The 23,358-nt window shown below is 46.1% G+C and overlaps 1 protein-coding gene across 3 annotated transcripts in view; it reads left to right on the forward strand.

The window, feature by feature from the left end:
* Positions 1 to 21,842, forward strand: part of Cpm (carboxypeptidase M) — a 60,524-nt gene extending 38,682 nt beyond the window's left edge. The window contains exons 4-10 of one of the 3 annotated variants that reach the window (XR_015624047.1): positions 2,397 to 2,569; positions 4,395 to 4,579; positions 6,144 to 6,314; positions 10,219 to 10,371; positions 14,289 to 14,437; positions 17,515 to 20,959; positions 21,035 to 21,841. Coding sequence is in view for 2 of the 3 variants with exons in the window: in NM_001108098.1 (NP_001101568.1) it covers positions 2,397 to 2,569; positions 4,395 to 4,579; positions 6,144 to 6,314; positions 10,219 to 10,371; positions 14,289 to 14,437; positions 17,515 to 17,757 (1,074 nt within the window). In the remaining variant the exon portion in view is untranslated. Of the gene's footprint in view, positions 1 to 2,396; positions 2,570 to 4,394; positions 4,580 to 6,143; positions 6,315 to 10,218; positions 10,372 to 14,288; positions 14,438 to 17,514 lie in introns of all 3 variants that reach the window. The other 2 variants (NM_001108098.1, XM_087557257.1) reach the window with 2 other exon arrangements.
* The last annotated feature ends 1,516 nt before the right edge of the window (positions 21,843 to 23,358 follow it).

A 23,358-nucleotide genomic window follows, 5' to 3' on the forward strand; every position in this document is an offset into this window, starting at 1 on the left:
ATGAATGAGTCGTTGAGCCATTTACACTCAGGCTGCAGGGAATACATTTGAATAATATTTGTCATAAATCACATGGACAGCAAATATGGCCCAATAAAGAAAACAGCAAGAGGACTTTGTTTAACTCCCTCTGAGACATGCGTGTGTTTGCCTCAGCCTTTTAAAGCTAAATGACGCATGATTGTTTCTTTATGTTCGTGAGATTCTTTTTTTAAAAAAACATCTGTAGCTAAGCCCTGGGAATTTATTTTGAAATATTAAGACAGATACTTCTTGGGTTACATACTTCCTCTCAAAGAAATATTATTTTGTTAGTCCATGAAGAAAGACAACATGGGTTCTCTTCAGTTTAAAAAAAATGATACTTGAAAAATAAGCAGAGAGAAGCCACCCAGCAACTATCACTAAGAATGACTGTTATTGATATTTCCAAAATCCCTCCAAACATTCATCTATTTCTGTGGAAAGAGAATAAGAGGAATTAAAAATAATCTGGTGAGATAGGGGAGGCTGGAGAGATGACTCAGCAGTTAAGAGAACTAGCTGCTCTTCCAGAGGACCAGGGTTCAATTCCCAGTACCTACGTCAGCTCACAACTGTCTGGAGTCCAGTTCCAGGGGATCCAACGTCCTCCTCTGGCTTCACCAGACATGTACACAGTGCACAGACATACATGTAAGAAAAACAGCCATCCATATAAAATAAAAAATTTAAATTAAATACAAAATGTTTAAGAATATAGAATAAAATGTGTGGCATACCCAGCATATAAAAATTCATTTAGGGGTTGGGGATTTAGCTCAGTGGTAGAGCGCTTGCCTAGCAAGCGCAAGGCCCTGGGTTCGGTCCCCAGCTCTGAAAAAAAGAAAAGAAAAAAAATAAATAAATAAATCCATTTAATTTAGTCAAATTTAATGTATTAGCCAGAGATTAAAACCAGATGGAGAACTTGATATTTTAAGTTGCTTTGTTATGTTTTTATTTATTGTGTACTTTAGGTGTGTGTGTGTGTGTGTGTGTGTGTGTGTGTGTGTGTGTGTGTGTGTGTGTGTGTGTTTGAGTACACATGTGTCAGAGGACTCACATGTAGAGGTCAAAGGACAACCCACTGGAATCAGTTAATTTTTCTTTAATTTTTTAATTATTATTTTAATTTATGTGTGGGTCTTTTACCTGCACCTATGTGTGTGTACCACATTAGTGCCTGGCGTCAATAGAGGCCAGAACGCTGCGTTCCCTGAAGTTGGAGTGGCAGATGTTTGTGAGCCGCCATGTTGGTACTGGGAATCAAACCTGGATCCTCTGGAAGACCAGTCAGTGCTCTTAACCACTGAGCCATCTCTCCAGCCCTGAAATTTTACCTTTAATATGAACAAAAAATGAGCACGTTTTTTAAAAAAAATCTAAATAACACCGAATAATCCATCCGTGTGGCAGAAACTATGCATTGTCCGTGCATGATATGCAAATGAGCCTTGAGCCTTGATTCCTCCGTCGTAAGAATGTGGAAATCAGAAAGATGACAGACACAGGCAACTGACACAGGTGTGCAAGGGCAAAAGGAGAGTGTGAGATGCTGGGACCGCTTAGATCTTGAGGCCGGTTAATAAGATCAATCGCATTAAAATCTAGGGTCTAACCTGACAGGTTAGACGGGCACCATGTTCTTGTCTCTTGGAAGGCAAAGAAATGAAGACCACCATGATAAGAGCCTCTAATTTTTTTTAATTATTTTCTTTATTTACATTTCAAATGTTATCCCCCTTCCCAGTTTCCCTTCTGCAAACCCCTCTCCCCTTCTCCCTCCCCATGCTTCTATGAGGGTGCTCCCCCATCCATCCACCCACTCCTACCTCACTGCCCCACCACCACCACCACCATGCTGGGGCATTGAGCCTTCATAGGACCAAAAGCCTCTCCTCCCATTGATGCCTGACAAGGCCATCCTCTGCTACATATGGGGTGGAGCCATGGGTGGCTCCATGTGTACTCATTGGTTGGTGGTTTAGTCCCTGGGAACTCTGGGAGAGTCTGGTTGGTTGATATTGTTGTTCTTCCTATGGGGTTGCAAACCCCTTCGGCCCCTTCAGTCTTTAACTCCTCCACTGATGGTTGGCTGCTAAGAACTTCTAATCCTTTTAAGTCTAAATTGTTCTGGGTTCACTCCTTCGCACACATACCAAGAGCAGATGATTTACCTGAACTGTCACCAAAAAAAACCCCTGGGGCTGGCAGTGAGCTGACCCTTGCCACTGCTTGAAAACCAGTAGTCTCACAAACACACTTTGATCTAAGATCTCAAATGTGGAGACCCCTCTAGTGAGATGTGCTTTGGAGAGTCCTTTTCTTATTCCTGACTTAATATAAACAACAACCCCGTTCCTTTTCGCATGCAGACTGTGGGGCGAGAACTGCTGCTCCACTTGATCGACTATCTGGTAACCAGTTATGGGAAGGACGCCGAAATGACACGCCTGATCGACAGCACCCGGATCCACATCATGCCTTCCATGAACCCAGATGGATTCGAAGCCGTCAAGAAGCCCGACTGTTACTACAGTAATGGAAGGTAAAGATGGGCTGGTCTCCCACGAGGCTCCCATTCCACCCGACAAGAGGACTCACCTCACAGAGAAGCACCCCAGAGCCCGTGCCTAGCACAGGCGCACCCAGGCTGCCATCTTGTAGGATGAAACATGGCGCCTGCCTAGTCCCTCTGCCTCTGCTGACCACTCCTCACTCTGCCTGCTCCGGCCTCTCTGCTCTTCCTCCTGGAACTCCTGGGTGCTTTCTCAGCTCAGGTACTGTGTACATGTGTTTCCACCCGCATCGGTTGCCCGCAGAGCATTCCTATGAAAACTCCTTCCCCGACCATGTATCATATGTTTAGTCCCCTGTGTGCGTTCTCATCTTGTGGGACAGTCATGGCACAATTTCTAATATATATGTTATTTATTTGTGGGACGTGGTATAGGGCATGCCACAGTGGAAATTACCTAAGAGAATAACTTTCAGGGGGATTCTTTCCTTTCACCATGGGGGTGGGTCCTGGGAGTCAAAAAAACTTTTTAAAGATTTATTTATTATATAAGTACACTGTAGTTGTCTTCAGACACACCGGAAGAGGGCATCAGATCCCATTACAGATGGTTGTGAGCCACAGTGTGATTGCTGGGATTTGAACTCAGGACCTCTGGAAGAGCAGTCAGTGTTCTTTTTTTTTTTTTTTTTTTTTTTGGTTCTTTTTTTCGGAGCTGGGGACCGAACCCAGGGTCTTGCGCTTCCTAGGTAAGTGCTCTACCACTGAGCTAAATCCCCAGCCCCTCAGTCAGTGTTCTTAACCACTGAGCCATCTCTCCAGCCCTTGCTTTGTGGTTTTTTTATCTTTGTTAGCTCCGCATTGCCCTGCACCTTCCTGATGCTGCCACCCATTAACACAATTCTTCATGTGTGCTAACCCCAACCATAAATTGTTTTCATTAGTACTTCATAACTGTGATTGTGCTACTGTTACGAATTGTAATGTACACATCTGACGTGCGGGACAGCTGATCTGTGACCCTTGTGAAAGAGTGGTTCGACTTCGCCTCCCCCCGAAAAGGGGTTTCAACACATAGGTTGAGAACCACCAGCCTAGCATAATACATCAGCCTTCCAAAACTGGTTTATTAATCCAATAGCCTAAGAAGTATATATTTTGGTATATTTTGTTTCAAACTGCCTCAGGGAGTTCGGCGTTTCTCCAGTGATTACACATATCGTCGCCCGGTTTATAAATCTGTTGAGTTTGCCAAAAATAAGTAAACTCTCACCACTGGATTCCTTTCCTCTTTAACTTTTCTAGCACAGTTAGCATGGTCATGCCAGCGTCCTGCGCATGTCTGTGTAAGTTAACCTGTTTCTGACCTTGGCTGCCGTGTAAGGATCGTTGCCGAGCATGGCGACTGAGCCTTTACATTAACTGTTTTATTCTGTAAGTCTGCAGTTTGAGAAGGGCAAAGCAGGGGGGGATATCAATGTCAGTTAGCCTGGGGCCATGTGTCTGAGCTCTCAGAGGGCCTGTCACCCGGGTTCCTCATTGTTCTACGAAGCCCACCAGTGGTGCCTCAGAGTCTAAAAGGCACCGTTCCAAGAACAAGTCCCAGAATGCAAACCAGCACCCAGACTGCACGTGCCACAGTAGCTAATGTCCCATGGGCAAAGAAAGTCGCACAGTAGGGGACGGGGACTTTAGCTGTGATTCACGAGAGGCTTCCAAAGCAATTATCCTCTCAACCTGCAGTCACATCTGGGAAACACCTGGAACCTAAGCCTCAGGTCTGTGCCCAGCAAGACCAGCCCCCTCCCCCCCACACACACTCCAATAAACCCTACAAAATCCTTTTCTTTTAAAGGGAAAACTACAATAATTATGACCTGAACAGAAACTTCCCTGATGCCTTTGAAAATAACAGTGTAACCAAGCAGCCCGAGACCCTGGCGGTCATGACGTGGCTGCAAACCGAGACATTTGTCCTCTCTGCGAATCTCCATGGGGGTGCCCTGGTGGCCAGTTACCCCTTTGATAATGGCGTGCAAGGTAAGTGATGGGGTCCCTGCTCTGTAAGCAACCATTGCACCTCTGAAGCAGGTGAACTCTGCAATCCTCAACTAACTTCTCTCACTGGACTAGAAAGACCCTAGCTTCCGCAACCCTTCCCCAATTTTCCTGGGATTGTTTGGGGGGTGGGGAGGGAGATAACAATCTCATGCGTGCCAGGGAGCCTGAAACAGACCATGTAGCTGAGAGTGATCTCGAACTTCTGGTCCTTGCAGGCACGCGTGTAGGAAATTCTGGGGATCAAACCTAGGATGATATGCACACTAGTCAGGCATGGTGCAGCCTAAGCTATATGGCCAGCTCTTCTGGCAATTCTTTTTTTTTTTTTCTGTTTTTTGTTTGTTTGTTTGTTTGTTTGTTTTTTTTCGGAGCTGAGGACGGAACCCAGGGCCTTGCACTTTCTAGGTAAGCGCTCTACCACTGAGCTAAATCCCCAACCCCTCTTCCAGTAATTCTTAACCAGTAGATGGACAGAGTGGCTGAAGTGATAACCCATAACATGGCCACCATCAGTGAAATCCTACAGCCAGATGCTGCTTGTATCACAGACTTAGGTTATGTGGCTGGAAGTAAATAAAACCAGGGTGGTTTATCTTTTTACCTTTTTTTTTTTTTTTGAGTTGTGTGAACAGTGTTGACTGTTTCTAGCTCCTCTCAATCTGTGAGTCACCGCCCCTTTAGGGGGAAAATGCCCCTTTCACAGGAGTTACCTAAGACTATCTGCATATCAGATATTTATATTATGATCCATGACAGCAAAATCACAGTTATGAAGTAGCAATGAAAATAACTTTATGGTTGGGGTTCACCACCACATGAGGAACTGTATTAAGGGGTCGCAGCATCAGGAAGGTTGAGAACCACTGCTTTAGACTCTGGAGAATGAGATGTGTTTACCTAGAAAAGTCAGCACTTAGAAAGTTGAGACCAGCCTGTGTACATAGTGAGTTCTGGGACATCGAGGACTACATAGAGAGACTGTCTCAAAACACACACACACACACACACACACACACAACACTGAAAGTGTGGCTGAGGTACCTGTTAACCCCTGGCATCACCAGAGGAAAATGACTGAACTCCAGATACTGACAAGCATGACAAAGAGCTTGATAATGACCTTCATTTCTTTTTTTTTTTAAGATTTATCACACACACACACACACACACACACACACACACACACACACACACACAAGTACAATGTAGCTGTCAGACACACCAGAAGAGGGCATCAGATCTCACTACAGATGGTTGTGAGCCACCATGTGGTTGCTGGGAATTGAACTCAGGACCTCTGGAAGAGCAGTCAGTGCTCTTAACCACTGAGCCATCTCTCCAGCCCCATTGCCTTCTTTTCTAGGCTGATTATTTTGTGAACTGATACCCTGGTTCATTAAAAAGCAGAAAGAGGATAGAGGGGGTGTTCCCGGAGGTAGGAAACAAGACTGTGTGTGTGTGCCACGATTGCTTACCCTCTCTGTGTGCTGTGATGGTGTCTGCGAAGGTGAGTTGTTCGCATCCCTTTGTCTTTCTAACACAGCCACGGGGACACTGTTGTCCCGAAGCCTGACTCCAGATGACGATGTTTTTCAACACCTGGCGTACACCTATGCCTCACGGAATCCCAACATGACAAAAGGGGATCAGTGTAAAAACAAGAGGAGCTTCCCCAACGGGATCATCAACGGGTACTCCTGGTATCCACTGCAAGGTGAGCTCCTCTTCCTCATGTTCTCCGGTTGCCTTCACTGGAAGCACCAGAGAGGGTCAAAAAGGCCTTCAAGGCACAATGTGGTCCCTCAGTCAGGCCTCTGTCCCATAATACCCCAGGAATGGTGGAAGCGACCGATGGTTTGAAAGATGCAGAGGCGTGCTCCTCCCTGCCCGTGGTCTCCTTCATTCTCTGTGTGCTTACCGCATCCAGGAACTGTACCGGGAAAGAAGACACAGACCTGGTCCTCAAGTGGGATGAGTGTGAGGAACTGGGTTACAGTGCCATTAGAGTAGGAAGAGAGATTTAGAAAAGCCACAGGTGTGTGAAGGAGCCTGCGGCCACAGCAGACACAGGCAGGGAGTGGGGTGGATCTTAGAGGAAGGTGACTGTACTTAAGTCCCTCCAACGGGGTTGGGGATTTAGCTCAGTGGGGCTGGGGATTTAGCTCAGTGGTAGAGCGCTTGCCTAGCAAGCGCAAGGCCCTGGGTTCAGTCCCCAGCTCCGAAAAAAAGAAAAAAGAAAAAAAAAAAAGTCCCTCAAACAAGCACAGCTGCCACAAAGCTCCCACCATTTCTGACCAGGCAGCCATGGAGACAGTGTGGCCAGTCTTCTTCCAGAGTCTAGAAGAGAAGCTGGATATCGGGAAGAAATGCTCTTCAGGCAGAACCAAAGGAAGGCGTTCTGGTTTCCCACCCTTGAGTAGGATGGCCAGGCAGAGGAGGGCTGACGGTGTAGGGAGAAAGCTCACCCAGGAGGAGGGATATTCAGTGGCAGACCACTGAACTATATATACTATCATTTCCTCTTGCTGGCCATACTAGGGATTGAATCTAGGGCTTTGCACCTTTTAGGCAAGTGTTTTGTTGTTGGGTTATCCCCAGCCTTCTTTTTACTTTTCTTTTGAAACAGGGGCTTACTAAATTGCCCAGGCTGGCTTTGAACCTTCCATTCTCCTACCATAGCCTCCCTAGTAGCTGGGATTACAGACAGACCTACACCATAAGGCTTAGCTCACTCTTAATGGAACAAGTACTGTCAACAGAAGCCCAGGGGTATATAGAAACCATCACTCGTCTGGAAACTAAAACCCATGAGGAGGGGCTGAGGGAGAAAGGGCAAGGGAAATGACCTCGTGCTAGAGGTGAGCAGTCTTCCCTCCCAGGCTAGCGGACCCAGCCCGCTGACAGCAAGCTGCAGCCTGCATCTCTGCACACAGGCCGCTTCCACAGGCGCCTTCGCCAGCTGTCACTCTGGGTGCATGGGCTGTCTAGTGATCTAGCACAAACTGGTACTTTTGTGTCTGGGTGGCCCACGGCCAATTTTCCAGATGAGGTAAATAAGCGTAGACCACAGTTGATGGCGTCCAGGCAGTGAGCCCAGCTAGACACGGAGGCACCATAAAATCCACTCGCTGTTCTTGACCTGCTCCCACTCACCTCAGGTCTCTAGCACAGCCCCACTCCTCCATCTTCGTCACTACAAAGGACCCTCTGTTTCCTGGCACAAGTGTCCTTCATGGTCCTCCGTAACGGCCAAGACAGAAATCCAGATGTGTGGAAATTCCCAAAGTTTCAAGTTATTTTTAAGGGTGTGTGTGTGTGTGTGTGTGTGTGTGTGTGTGTGTGTGTGTGTGTTCAGAGATAAATACAAAATCCATAGTGTTAAAAGAGAGGAAAAGGGGGGTTGGGGATTTAGCTCAGTGGAAGAGCCCTTGCCTAGCAAGTGCAAAGCCCTGGGTTCGGTCCCCAGCTCCGAAAAAAAAAGAAAAAAGAAAAAGAAAGAGAGGAAAAAAGAAAATCTCTTTTAAAAATACTTATTTATATTGTGTATTATTTTATGTACACTGTCGCTGTCTTCAGACACACCAGAAGAGGGCATCAGATCTCATTACAGATGGTTGTGAGCCACCATGTGGTTGCTGGGATTTGAACTCAGGACCTCTGGAAGAGCAGTCAGTGCTCTTCACCACTGAGCCATCTCTGCAGCCACCCCTCCCCCCAAAAAAAAAATCTTTGTCACTAGAATCTAGGTCTATATATATTATTTAACATTTCAACATTTTCTTCGTGGATTTTTATTTATTTTTTTCATTTTATGTATATGTGTTTTTTGCCTGTGTGTACGTCTGCAAACCACATGTGTGCTATGCCACAGAAGCTGGAGGAGGGAGTCAGCTCCCCTGACGCTGGAATTACAGGGGGGTGTGAGCCGCCATGTGGGTGCTAGGTCCCGGGTCCTCTGTAACTGCAGCCAGTGCTCTTACACCCTGAGCCATCTCTCTACCCCTTGAGCATTTCGTTGGACTTAAACTTCTCCCATGCCTGTTGGGACTGAGAACACATGTATTCTCTGGGGCGGATGCTGTACTGGTTACTGCTGTCCTTGCTGGGACAGAGACATCATTTACCTGACACTTGCACGATAGAGGCAGAGGTGGGGCCTTGGCAGATCAGGAAACAGAGGCCACTGGGATTCCGGGGTCAGATGCCACCCACTAGCCCTGTCACTGTGGCCCTGCTTCTGCCGGGAGCAGCCAAGGACCAAGTGCTCAGACACGTGAGCCTACAGAAGGACATTTCCTGTTAAAACCAGACCAGGTGCTGAGTGTAACAAGGTAAAATCTACCTCCTTCAAAGTTACTATAGGGCTGATGGTGTGGCTCGGTGGTGCACCACAGAACTAGTATGAGATTCTGGCTTGAGCTCAGAACGGCACAGAAAGAGAAGAGGAGGAGGAGGGACTGCATTTAATCAAAACTAAGATGCCATTCGTCTAAAATGTAACATACCACCAGGAAGTAAAATCCTCTCAGTTAAATTCACGTTTTTTCAGACATGAAAATTTAGGACACATAAATCCAGAGATGTCACATATGAAATTTCATGCCTTATAAAATACGAAGTAATTACAACCCTTTGAAATTAGGGTCTCCTAATGTCAAAGAATTATATGGTACACGTGAGCAATGGCAGCCGGAAGCCACACATCCCTGCGTCTGAGCCTTCATAGAACCAGCAGCGTCCTTCCTCTGAGCCTCAGACACATCTGGTCATAAAGAAGGCCAAAGCCACAAGGGCTCCTGCAAGATGGCTGTGCCCTGCTCTTTGCTACTCATGAGAAAGTGTCCCTAGACCTGTGTGACTTAATATCTACAGCTGCTGCCCTAAAGAGAGGTGATAACCAGTGTTCCTAGTTTTGTTTGGTTTTGTTTTTTATGTGTATGTGTGGAGGTTTGTGTGAGTCTATGCCACATGTGTGCGGAAGGCCAGAACGAGGGGTCCAATCCCTCAGACCCTCAGAGTTATAGGTGATTTTGAGCCAACTGGTGCGGGCGCTGGGAACCGAACTCAAGTTTTCTGTGAAAGTACCAGTATCCATCTTTCCACCCCTGCAGAAATACTTTTAAGAATAATCTCATTCTGCTGTCTGGTTCATCCCTCTACCTTTCTGTGGTATAGTCAATAAACTGTCTTTTCCTTTTCGCAATATATTCAACTTAAAATGTTTTTGAGAACATGAGTGCTCCATTTACTGTCTCCAGTCCTCCCCCAACCCTCTTCTCAGAAATAGCCTGTATCCATGTAAAATGTGACCTCTACCTTCCAGCCACACCCTTAGTACTTTCAAAAGGGTTGGGGGCAGTCCTTCCCATCTCTCACTCAATTTTGGTGTTTAACTGAGTTTCAGTCAGCTCTGCCCCAGCTACCTCATGGGACTCTTTGTGTCTGCCTGGTCACGTGACGAGGTGTGAAGTCCAAGGTGATGTGTATAGTCAATGCCTCTTTTCCCACTTCCAAGTACTTTCTCCTGACTGGCTCATTCACACATTTCCCGGGCATGCGATGCTTGGCTCCCCTCCACCATTGGTCCTTAACAAAAATGAGATGTGCTTGCTTTGCAGGGGGAATGCAAGATTACAACTACATCTGGGCCCAGTGCTTTGAAATCACCCTGGAGCTGTCCTGCTGTAAATACCCTCGGGAGGAGAAGCTACCGTTCTTTTGGAATGATAACAAAGCCTCTTTGATCGAGTACATAAAACAGGTGCACCTAGGTTTGTGTCCTCTCACTTCTCCTAAGCTCACACGGTGTGGGTAGAACCTGTGGGTCGAGCATAGACCAAACCTCTGGGGGCTTGCGGCTGGGCCTCGTTTTCTATGCCGGGACGAAGGCTTTGAAGTCTCTGTGTATTATCTATGGCATGTGAGAGACGCTGTGCCCAGCTGTTCATAAGAGAGGATGATTCGTGTTCACTTGATTTGAGGGTGTAAAAGCCCAGGGTGCCTCCAATTTGATGTATTGAATGATATGTAAATCTGGCAAAAGATCAGGAAAAACCGGACGTACTCTTGCAATATCTCCAATTAGAAGCCTAGTTGGAGCCCCCTACAGGGCACTGCAGGTAAAGGCGCCTGCGCCAAACCCGGTGACCTGAGTTCATCCAGGGAGCACACAGGGTGGAAGGACAGACTGACTCCTGCAAACTATCCTCTGACCTCCAAACTCTTACGCCATAGAGCACGGATGCCTCCTCAAGACAACAAATACATCAATAAATAAGCAAATGGGAAAATTTGAAAAGAAAACCAAGTGGTTGCTGGCACCTTCATAACTTTATAAACAAATCATCGGCTCTCCCCCTCCCCCTTATGTAATCACTGTGCTGGGTCCTCGGCTGTTATTCTAACATTTCGGTTTCCGCTGGCCTTTCCCTGTGAGTCCTGGACTAATTTAACCTTTCCATCATAGCTCTCCCGATACTGATCCTTTAGTGAGTTAACTCTGAATTCTTTTGTGAAGTTCACCCTTCATTACTGTCATCAAGGACGTGCCGCCCTCTTCGTCATCTTTTAATGTAGCCGTCTCGATGATCCTCAAAGCGCTGAATCAGGGCCGGTTTTGCATGCCAGGTTTACTTGGGTTTGAGTATGTGGAAGCTGTGCGGGCTGGCAAACAATAGCATAAGTAAGAAATAATAGTAATAATAAGTAAGACATAATAGCATAAATATTGTTAGCATCAGTGCATTGAATTTAATTAGGCCATATCCATTTAATTAGGCTGTATCAGGAACATCTTTCCATCTGCCTGTCCCTGTAATCTGATGTAAACTCATTTAACGGTAGATTTATTAGCACGCCAATCCTGCCCCCTTGTGGCTTAAGGTGGGAATATTTTTCTGACTTAAAAAATGAAACTATTTCAAAATATCAATGTGGGTGTTACTACTTAATAGAAACTCTCCTCCACATTAGTGCCCTGTCCGTCTTCAGAGAGGACTTCTGTCTTTAGGTGAGAAGGCGAACACTCCTGTGATGGCATTCCCTGGTCTCTGCCACACTGGGCATTCACTGGTAACAGTTCACCACGTGCTAGACTTGTGTGTCTGATGGTGACTCCTCTGGAAGTCTCAGACCTGCCCTATGTGGGAAAGAGAAACCTCCAGGACAGCACAGGGTCTGGTCTGGAGGACAGGAGCCGGTGTTAGCACCTAGCTGTTAGGCCGGTGTCCTTTTGAAAGAAAGCATTAGACTTCTGTGTGATAAAAAGGCAGAGTAAAAGACCCACCCTGCTACACAGCAGCCGGTTCTGTGGCTCCAGAGGGGCTGGTGGGATTCACAGAGGAGTTCACTCTAAACTTGGGCTCTGTAGTATCCATGGCTGTGTTCCAGGATGTACTCTCTTGGGCTGGGAAAGACTATCTTTAGATTCCGAGGCCCAGCTAGCTTGTCTCAACTCTGGGAAGCTGCACGCTATGACAACAGCTGCTGCCCCAGCCTCCCTGGACTCTAAGGCAGATCTGAGCCTAGAGGCTGAGGAAAGGCTCACCGCCCTCACCTGGCCCTAAGAAACTGGGAAGGGACTGAGCTCCAGATTCCAATTGGGCCAAGAGGGAGATCTTTCAATCAGATCCAGAACAGGGTACCGTGTGGTCATCAAGTTTGAAGGAGAATTCTTCAGGGGGCCTGCCCTGGCTCCCACTCTGAATGGTGACCAAAAAACGCTCCATTTTTTTCCCACGGAGCGTTCAGTGTATCTCCGAGGGAGGGTTGCACCTTCCGACTGAGACGAGAGTTTCACCGTCTTTGCTTACTAGCTGGTGTTTCCCCCCCAATGTTGGCCGTTCCCTCTCCTGCTACAGCAGCTCTTTCTGAACCTTTGGATCTAGTGGTCTCTTTTCAGTGCCTGACTTCAGCACCCTGAATACGTGTAAGGACAAATATAAGTGAGACTTGGATGAGAAAGACAAAAGGAGAGGGGAAAAAACGTCAGGAAGATGTGTTTGCAGAGTTGGCCTCCATAGATAAAATGGAGAGGAAAGATGGCCTTTATAACCCACTCCTCGCCAGCTGAGGGAGGAAGTGAACCAGAAAGGGGGGGCACATAGGTCAGGGAGCCACTTCATACTTGAGATAAAGCTACTTTGTTGCTAATATGAAACCCTTCATTTTTCCTCTCTGTCTTTTTTAGAGGACACTGTTTATTGTTTTCCTGGCGTTTTTCTTTCATGACAAACAGTGGCTGAGTGTAGCTATTTGGAGATTGTTACCATTGGGTTTTATTTTGTTTTTTCATTCATGCCGTTAGGCATAAGTGACGTCACCTTCAGATAATCCGATTTGTCACTGGAGGGAACAAACTGGAATTGTGGCTGGTGTAGTCAGGGGAGGGAATTTCCCCGGGATGTGGGAAGTCCTAGGTTCGATCCCTGGCATTGTGAACACTGAAGTCTTGAGGTTGGCAAGTCTAACACAGGCTTTAGTGTGGATTCCAGAGATTGCTGTGGATCTCATATCTGGCTATGTAGTTGGCTATAAAATTAAGGAGGTTATTTAAGGGATGGATTTGATCCTTTGAACCATCAAAAAAAGAGAAGAAAGTTACTTTAATCACCCAAAGCCTTACTCTTCACATTTGCAATGTTTTGTTTTGTTTTGATGTCTTGGGGATTGAACCCAGACCTATGTGTATGGTGCTCAATGCTAAACAGTAATTCTACTACTTAGTGCCACCTCAGCCCTGTGAGGCTCTGATAACATTGTCATCTTGCAGAGTTGGTGTAAGGATTCATTGAGAACATGCACCCAAAGCCCTCAGTATACAGCCTGGAACATATTAATTGCTCAATAAACGTTGGCTAATCTTTTTTTTTTTTTTTTCGGAGCTGGGGACTGAACCCAGGGCCTTGCACTTGCTAGGCAAGCACTCTACCACTGAGCTAAATCCCCAACCCTAACGTTGGCTAATCTTACTTAATAACAAGACAAGCAACACCGCTGTTAACATTTTGCTTCCCACTTAGTTTGCCTGGTGCGAAGACAAACCTTTGAAGTCCTTATATGTTGACGACTGTCTAGGAAGTTAATGGTTTTCGGTTGGGGTTCTAAGGAATTCCCCACCATTGTATGTCTGTACAGTTTGATGATTAAAAAAGCAACCTGGGGGTTGGGGATTTAGCTCAGTGGTAGAGCGCTTGCAAGGCCCTGGGTTCAGTCCTCAGCTCCGGGGGGTGGGGGGGAGGAAGCAACCTGGACACAGCAAGGATGGGTTATTGTCATTTCTGATCTCCCATTTTGATAATAAGTGCTATACACTGAATAGCCAATAACCAGCAATTTAAGCTATAAATCCAGCTTGTAGCTCAACTGCGATTTACAGGCATCAAAATTACCTTCCTTTCTTGAGCACTGTTAAGACAGATAACAAGTACTAGGGATGTGTTTCTCAAATCATTAAAGGAAATGTCTTTCATATGCCATAAGATGTGTTATTTACTTTAAATCTTTTCAACCGTATTGTTGTTGTTCCAGGGCACATGTGGAGGTCAGCAGTCAGCTTTTAGGGAATCTTCCACTCTGGGCTCCAAGGATCGAACTTAGGTCTTCAGGCTTTTCCACCTAGCACTCTCCCTCAGCCATCTCACTGACTCAAACCATGGCATTTATATGTAATTTTCTTTTTGCCTTGCAGGTGTAAAGGGTCAAGTGTTTGATCAGAGTGGAAATCCATTGCCGAATGTAATTGTGGAAGCCCAAGACAGAAAACATATCTGCCCGTTCAGAACCAACAAGCTTGGAGAGTATTACCTGCTTCTCTTGCCTGGGTCCTACGTGATAAATGTGAGTGGGGCCTGGTGTTATATAGAATGCCCAGTGCTCACCTAGGAGGGCTAACGCTAAGTGCAAACTCTAACCATGGGGACAGCAAGGCAGAAGGAAAGGTTAACATCAGACCTGCAATAGGAGAGCAGTGGAAGACAGAAACAAGCCAACGGGGGAAGATCACATATAGCCTTGCCGTTGTGGTGCATACCTTTGATGCCAGCACTCCAGAGGAAGAGATCCGCCTGGATCTGAGTTCAAGGCCAGCCTGGTCCTACAGAGCAAGTTCCAAGGCAGCCAGAGCTACACAGAGAAACCTTGTCGTAGAAGGGGAAAGCATGCGTTTTCCTAACTGGCAGATAATTCTTAGAAGCCAAGGACTATGTTTTCCAGCTCTGTATATGTGTGCTAGAGCACACTTGCTGAGGTCAGTAAACAGCTCTGGCAGTCTCATTCCAGAGACTGAATCATGTTGTTGGGGATGTTGGGCAGGTGCTCTCACTCACTGGTCCATCCCGCCAGCTCAAGACGGCGATTCTAATGAACACAGTAACCTTATCAGTCAGACCAGGAGAAAGAATGTAAGTTAAGGTGCCTTGCATGTAGCCCTGTCAGAGAAGTCAGGGCAGCAAAACAGACACCATATGGTAGGAATGAATGAAAAGACGGGCAAAGGAGTGGCTGGAAATGACCCCAGAGGAAAGAGGGGAGTGCCAGCACGGTGCTGGCACCCAGACCTGCTGGGGAACTGTGGGCAGTAGGGAGGTGCCAGCAAGCAGCAGTGTTGCAGGGGACCAGGAATGAGAAATCACAAGCTTTAAATCCAATCCAGAGAGCTCTCCTGGAAGTGACTTTCTGTTCCTAAGAAGCTCGTCCCTTTTTCTTGCCATCCCATAGCCACTGCCAAACACCATCTTGAGAGCTGGTAGCCAACCTGGACTCTGGCTGGGGCCTTGGTTTCACTGAAGAGAAAACAGATTCCCACCCCCCCAGTCCAGTAGCTACCATGCCACAAGCCCAGCTGCCCCCTGGCTCTGCCCCATAAGATCTAGGGAAGCCCCTGTCGGCCACAGTATTGGCACTGTAGAGAGCCAGCTCCTCAGTCCACAGACTCAGCGCACCTGCCAATCAGGAGCTTAGACAGGTGGTGACAGCTGGGTCCCTATGCTCCAGAAACAAAGCTACCGAGTGCCTCCAGACCTACCACTCACTGTCCCCAGCCACAGCCGCAGATGCAGAAGATTTCAGCTTCTCCTAGGTATAAGGTGTGTGTGTGTGTGTGTGTGTGTGTGTGTGTAGCAAACTCTGTATGTGAAAGGCTCACAGGAAGTGCCATATAGAATGGGGGAAAGACTAAAACATTTATTCTCAAGTCAGGAATGGCAAATACAGAGGTCTTAGCAAGGGCAATTAGGCAAGAAAATAATAGGCATAAAATTGGAAAGTAAAAAGTTAATTATCTTTACAGATGTCATGGGTTTTGTGCTTAGGAAAAAATTATAACTTTCATCAAAGAGCAGCTGACACTTACAAATGAGGTACAGAAAGTTCCAGGATGAAAAAAAAAATCAATATGGGGTGGGTAGCATGCATATACATCAGAAATAAACTTGGTGAAAAAAAAATTAAGAAAAAAAATCCCATTCACTATAGCTACAAAAAAAACGAGATGATTAGAAATTGACCAACAGGTCCTTGCAATAAAAATTGTAAGCCAGGTACGGAGGCGCGTGTTTTCAACCCCCTCGCTAGAGAAGCAGAGCTTCAGGCCAGCTCTGAGCCCCTGCCTCAAGAAAAGGAGCTTACTAACCACAAGTAAACGCAATTACGGAGAACACACTGAAAGGACAAGCACCCCATCGACCAGAAGAGTCGATATCACCAGGATAACCATGCTACCTACCCACGTCATCGACAGTCAATGCCTGCTGATCCCACAAAAAAAAAAAAAAAAAAAAAAAAGCACGCTTCACAAAAACGTGTGTATGTGTGTGTGTGTGTGTGTGTGTGTGTGTGTGTGTGTGTGTGTGTGTGTGCGCGCGCGCGCGCGCGTACTTGGGAAACAGTTCAAGGCATCTATGTCAAGTGGTGATTTTTTTTTTTAGATAGGGCCCCAAAGGCACAAAAATTAAGATAGACAAAGAGAAACTAAGAAGTAGGGCAAAGGGACAGCAAGTAGTCCCTGAATCTTCAGAACTGGGAGAAAAGGTTTGCAAATGGCTTCTCTACTAAGAGATTAATTTCTAGAAATATATAAAGCACTCAAAAGGAAGCCCTTAAGGTCAGCACTGCCCAGAGGCAGGTGGATTCAGTTTGAGGTCAACCCGGTCTATTTCTAAGCCAGCGAGGGCCTCAAAACACAAACAAATCACCGTCTACCTGAAGATTCACAAGAAAAAAAGTAGTTTTTAAAACAATTGAGCTTCTTAAAAGAAAGCGTAGAGGGACTCGGAAGACCTGGGTTGAAGTCCCGGAACCCACAAAGCCCACAGAGCAGCTCACAACCGGCCATGCAGGAAAGGGAGATCTGGGAGATCTGCTGCCCTCTTCTGGTCTTTGTAAGCCCTGCAGGCAAGTGGTAGACCTGTGCAGGCAAAAGAACAATAACGAAAAAACCGCACCCCTGCGTGGTTTTTGGTTTTGTTTTTTAAAAAAAGGACGGGCGGGGAGTGACATGGAGTTGTACACCTGAGGTCAGTGGCAAGGAGAATAGGAGGAAATTGGAGAAAGAATCTACGTACAATCTTGATATCCAGTAAGGATGCTCTAGGCTTCTTTACCCCGACCCACTGAAAATGACTGGAGGAATCAGTCGCTCCTTCCTCTGTTCAGTCCTTTATTCAGCACATGCTGAACCGGTCTCTGAGCTTACTTCATTTTTTAATTCTTGGTAGCAGCATTGACACCTGTGGTCTACTTCAGGAGACACTGGCAACTTTTTGGGCGCTGGCCCCGGGGGTCTGGCACGCTCTCAAGCTACCCACGCACGTCTCAAAAGCTGAGCCCGAGGGGTGGAGATCTGCCTTCAGATCTTCGTGTCTTGACCCCACATGAATCTGAAATCACTCGAGTAACTGTTTCTTGTTCCTTCTCAGGTTACAGTCCCTGGACATGACTCACACCTCACGAAGCTTACAATTCCATCGAAATCCCAGCCCTTCAGTGCTCTTAAAAAGGATTTTCACCTCCCGTTGCGATGGCAGCCAGATTCCGTCTCCGTATCAAATCCTTCGTGCCCAATGATTCCTCTGTACAAATTAAAGCCAAGCCACTCTGCTGCAACAAAGCCTAGTTTGTTTGTATTTTTCGTGACTCTTTTGCACATATTTTTCAAATAAAGCAAAATGTGAAACTCAACCCCCGTGACCCCGTGGAATCGGGGATCGGTTACCCCAGGTTATGGCAACTCTCCCTCTTGTGCGACTACAGTAGGATGGACTCCACTGTTCTCCTTAAGAAGAAAGCCGGATGTCTCCAAACCTGGCCTAGAGCAACCTGTAACTACAAAATCATTCTTCAGTCTGGATAAAATGGAGTCACTGCCTAGCAAATGCTGCCCATGGAAACTCCATCCCAAAGGAGTCCCAAACACTGTAAGAAAGTTCAGAAGCCGAACAGACACATCCCTATAAGAAAAACAATTTGTGTACGGAGAGCCACGTGGATCAAAACCAGACACTTTCTGATTGCCTGCTGCGGACGACCCTTCCTGAGGGTTATCTGTAGAGAGCTGATACTGCACATAAGTGGTTCTCCCCAAAGGAAGGAATTTCTAGATAGCAGAACTAAGAACATTTACTCTTGCCAACGTTCTAAGGACGAATGACAGAAAGTGGGCAAACGTGTCTGATGTGGCTGCAGAGCCCAACAGATGACGTGGCCTCTGTCTCCTGTGCCATTGTCCTTGCCTCCCTGCATCTGATGCCACGGTCCTATGAAGATGGCCCCTCCTGTGTAACCCTAGTCTCTTGCCTGAGCCTCAGAGGCAGCTGCTCGCCAGACACGCCCACCTCAATACAACACATAGGAACATGGACTCACCCTGTTGACAGTTGAGAGGCTGTTCGCTTCCCATATTCAGTCACTGAAAGCTGCTCTACTGATCCTTGCCAACCTCTCCAGGCCAGTTAGCACCCCCTCACTGCTGACCCAGCTGCTACTCACGGGTACCTTTGCCAAGTCCATCATCCACCAGCATCTGGGGAGTTGGACTGCCCAAAGCCCTCCCGCTCCCTAAACACAACACAGTGCTCGAAATTCCAGGTCTGGATGCCATTCTGATTGTGCCACTTCCTGCTCAATAAAACTCCATTCCATGAGGGTTAAGAGCACTGACTGCTCTTCCAGAGGTCCTGAGTTCAAATCCCAGTCACCACATAGAAGCTCACAACCATCTGTAATGGGATCCGAGGCCCTCTCCTGCTGTGTGTGAAGACAGCAACAATGTATTCATACTTAGAATAAATTGTTAAAGAGAAGATTCCAGTACCGACTTCAACCGGAAGCCCATGGAGTTCCAGGCGGTCGAGTTCAAAGAAGCTGGTCCTAACCAGTGAGTTTACAGCACTGCGGTGTGGAACTACTCCATGCTGACCTTCTCTAGTACGCCATGAGCTCTTTCACACCAACCAGGATCTACTTGAGAAACTACAAACCTTCCAGAACTCCATATAAGTTTTATGTTTGGCAACATTCGGCTACACACACACACACACACACACACACACACACACACACACACACACACTTTTCATGTTGCATCAAAAAAACAGTCCAAAGACAACTGCGAGTGAGCTCACTACAAGGCTGGTGGGAAAGGCATAGCTGGCTGTTAACCAGCACCCGCACTGCCTTCCAGACCAGATAATCAATTCCGAGTAGAAGTGTCCCCCGTGAAAGTAACTTTTTTCTAGCACAGCCTAAGAAGAGAAAGCTGGGCATGGTGGCCCACACCTTTAATCCCAACACTCAGGAGGCAGAGGCAGGGGCATGTCTTAGCGCTAGGCCAGCTGGGCTACACAGCCAGACCCTATCTCAAAGGGTAAATGTCAAACAGGAAAATCTGCTGCAACTCCGAGGTGCAGGTTTCTGAGTGCCGTGCATTTTCCACAGGAAGTGAGGACACACAGTGTTCAGCAGGCAATGAAGGCTTGAGACTCTAAAGGGATATATGGGCATCCTGGTGCCCTTTCTTGGTGCCAAACCTAGTCTATCAATCGTATGCATAGCTTTTTAACCACTTCTAAATTGGGAAATAGCCTGAATATCTTGATCATTTTATTTAAACAAGCATTAACTTATATTAATAGTTCAGGAGGGGATCTGAGTATGTTACATTTGAAGTATATAAGACTAAGCCAGGTGTGGTGGCTGATCACCTGTTATCCCAGCTCTTGGGAGGCCGAGGCAAGATTGACCCAGTTCAAGGCTGGCCTGGACTACAAGTGAGGCCCATCTTAGAAAAACAAAAACAATAAAATATGTAGGAGAGAACTTGGTTTGCCATCAGCTGGGTATTCTGAGTTCTGACTGACCCTTTCCTAAGATTGCGTGAAAGGAAACGAGCTGTTTGCTGAATTGGCTCTTGGGCCTAACAGGAGACTTGTCACTGGAAGAACTTACGTGTGCACATGTCTTACGGGAGACTGGCCCAGGGCTTTGCACAAGGCCATTGAACCAGAGTCTTTACTTTGTTACTTCGTTACTTTTTGTTCAGACACAGCACCTCACTAAATTGTGTAGGCTGGGCTTGAAACTCACTGTAATCTTAACTGGCTTTGGATCTACCTGCCTTAGCCACCCGAGTAGCTACTATAGGCTTGGGCCACTGTGTCCATCTTAAGGTAACATTACTTAAATTAGAAATCTGTATCAAGGGGCTGGAGAAATGGTTGGGCAGTTAAGAGCAGTGAGGGCTCTTCCAGAGGACCTGAGTTCAATTCCCAGCAACCACATGGTGGCTCACAACCATCTGTAATGGGATCTGATGCCCTCTTCTGGTGTGTCTGAAGACAGCTAGTGTACTCATATACATAAAATAAATAAATTTTTAAAAAATCAAATCTGTATCAAAACCCAGTGTAAAATCACTTAAACAGGGTGAGGGGGTATGACTCAGTGACAGTACTCAGCATATACAAAGGCTTGGGTTCAATCTCCATTAACTACTCCCGGTCACAAGACAAAACATGACCAGGAAATTATTCTATGGCCCGGATCCTCAAGACTTCTGTTGCCCTCTGCCAGGTAGAGAAAGCACAGGAGTACTTGGGTTGGTAACTATTTTGAAGGCGGTAGGTATACCTAATTAAAGGAGACCTGAAAATGGAGATGCCAGTGACCAAGAATCACTTTCTTTCCAAGGAAATGTTCACAAAGTGCCTAGTTTACATGTTTGCCACTTTTGAACTGAGATGGTAAAATCCCAGCACTCGGGAGGCAGAGGCATGTGGATCTCTGTGAGTTCAAGGGCAGTCTTTCCTACAGAGTTCCAGGATAGCCAGGGCAATGCAGAAAAATCCTATCTTGTAAAGAATCCAGGTTTCGGGGCTGGGGATTTAGCTCAGCGGTAGAGCGCTTACCTAGGAAGCGCAAGGCCCTGGGTTCGGTCCCCAGCTCCGAAAAAAAGAACCACAAAAAAAAAAAAAAAAAAAAAAAAAAAAAAAAAAAAAAGAATCCAGGTTTCTCAAACTTGAACTCTGCCTGCATTAAAACGGTGCACACCAGCTCTGCTCTCCAGGGTATGAGCTGCTGCTGTCACGAGACGTATCTGTTTCTAGGAAAAGTATACACAGCATGCCTGTTCTCCCACTGCAACAGGAGTTTGATCTCATTCTGAGGGGCACCTAGAGATGTTTGTGAGCTCAGTTCTGCCTTCCTGGTGACCTCAGGTAAGGGAGCGTGATGCTGGATCAGGTGAAGAACATCGTGTTCTTGATGCCTATGACAGATTCTACACCGAGTTTGTTCTAGACTTACACCACTAATACGCAGACACTGGACTGTGTCTCACAGACCATTTAATCATAGTTTAGCTCACAAGCCAACCCATAGCTCTTTGCAAGAGGCTTCATGCTGGTTTTTGTTTTACAAGCCCTCTAAGCGATTCTTGTATTAAAAGCACAGGAGCAATAGCTATTAAAGATGCTCAGATCGAGTGGGGGCAGCGTTGACCCACGCCTTTCATCCCAGCACTCCAGAGGCAAAGGCAGACAGATCTCTTGAGTTCAAGACCACCCTGGTCTACAGAGTGAGTTCCAAGATAGCCAGGGCTACACAGAGAAACCTTGTCTCAGAAAAATAAATGAATAAATTCTCAGATTATCTAAGATTTAACATTTGCTTGGGAGGGGCCATGACTACCTCTGAGCTCGTTTTATTTTACATTATCTGATTATCAATAAAGAATATTCATAGAGTGAATGTTGTCTCTGTCCATTACTGTTTTGTTTGCAAACATAACGAAATCTACACTCTAGAAAAGACTGTCACAAGAGGCTAGAAAAATAGCTCATGGTTTAGGAGCACTGACTGCTCTTCCTGAGGTCCTGGGTTCAATTCCCAGCAACTACATAGTGGCTCACAACCATCTGTAACGGGATCTGATGCCCTCTGGTGGGTCTGGAGAGAACGACAGTGTATTCACATTAAATAAATGAATAGATCTTTAAAAAAAAAAAAAAAAGGAAAGACTGTCATAAAATATACTCAAGGAGGGGTTGGGGATTTAGCTCAGCGGTAGAGCACTTGCCTAGCAAGCACAAGGCCCTGGGTTCGGTCCCCAGCTCCGAAAAAAAAAGAAAAAAGAAAAAAAATATATACTCAAGGAGAGATCAAATTTAAAGTCTTAGGCAAGAATATTTCAACAATATTCACAAAGTCCAGATGACCCCTCCAAGACAGTGTATGCTGTTTATGGCATAGTCCAAGTTAAGCTGAATTATGTGGCTGTGTGCTCCACAGACAAGATGACGGACAAGGATGTCTCCTGAGCAAGAGGAGTCTGAGGAAGAAGAGCTTGAGGAGCTTGCTGGAGACCTGGACTGTCTCCAGTGCCACAGAAACACGACACTTGGGAGGATCCCAGTTGACATAGTAAAGGATCTGAGAAATCATGACTTTCTAAGTATACTTAGCCACCAGACCATTTGTTAAATAACTAGCCTAGTATGATCCTAGATTTCCAAACACATTTTTGGGGAATTATGACTAAAAGTAATTTGTCCCAAGAAATGAGTTTTATTGTTTCCCAGGGGCTTGTGTTGAAACATACTGCATAGTTGTCAACAACGAATTTGCTTCCAAAAGGAGCTGGGACCACTTACAGGTCCTCACCTCATGAATAGAAATCTTGTGTTACTTTGTAGTCAAGGACAGGTTGGTCTAAGTATACATTTACCCTCCAAAACTGCAACAAGTGGGTTTTTATCTATCTATATGGGTGTTTTGTCTGCATGTATGTCTGTACCACTAGTGTGCCTGATGCCCACAGAGGTCAGAAAAAGGGCATTTGATTCTGGCCAGGGCTGCAGTTTGAGTCATGACGTGTGTACTGGGAATCAAGAGCAGCCCACCGAACCATCTTTCAGCCTCTAAATAAATAGAATTACTTGCCAGTTTAAAAAAAAAGTGAATTATCTGTCTTTAAACATACATACTTAACTTGCATGTGAATTATGTGTGCTGTCAGAAATAACTTTAGGGCACTGTCAACTGTTTTAATTATTTAATCTCAATCGAGGGCTTCTACCCCCTTTTTATCATTCCGTTCCCAGATAAAAGACATACACCTTTTATATTTATAATAAGCCTTTAATGTCCTACAGCTGGGCGGATATCTACCCTCTAAGCTACTAAAATTTACTTCCCCATTAATAACTCTGAGCTGTAACTTGCCGTGTTCCCTCTGGGCAGCTCTTAACTCCAATTAGCCATCCCTC

The sequence above is a fragment of the Rattus norvegicus genome, chromosome 7 (genome assembly GCF_021556685.1).
Source record: "Rattus norvegicus strain SHRSP/BbbUtx chromosome 7, alternate assembly SHRSP_T2T, whole genome shotgun sequence".
Taxonomy (NCBI): Eukaryota; Metazoa; Chordata; class Mammalia; order Rodentia; family Muridae; genus Rattus; species Rattus norvegicus.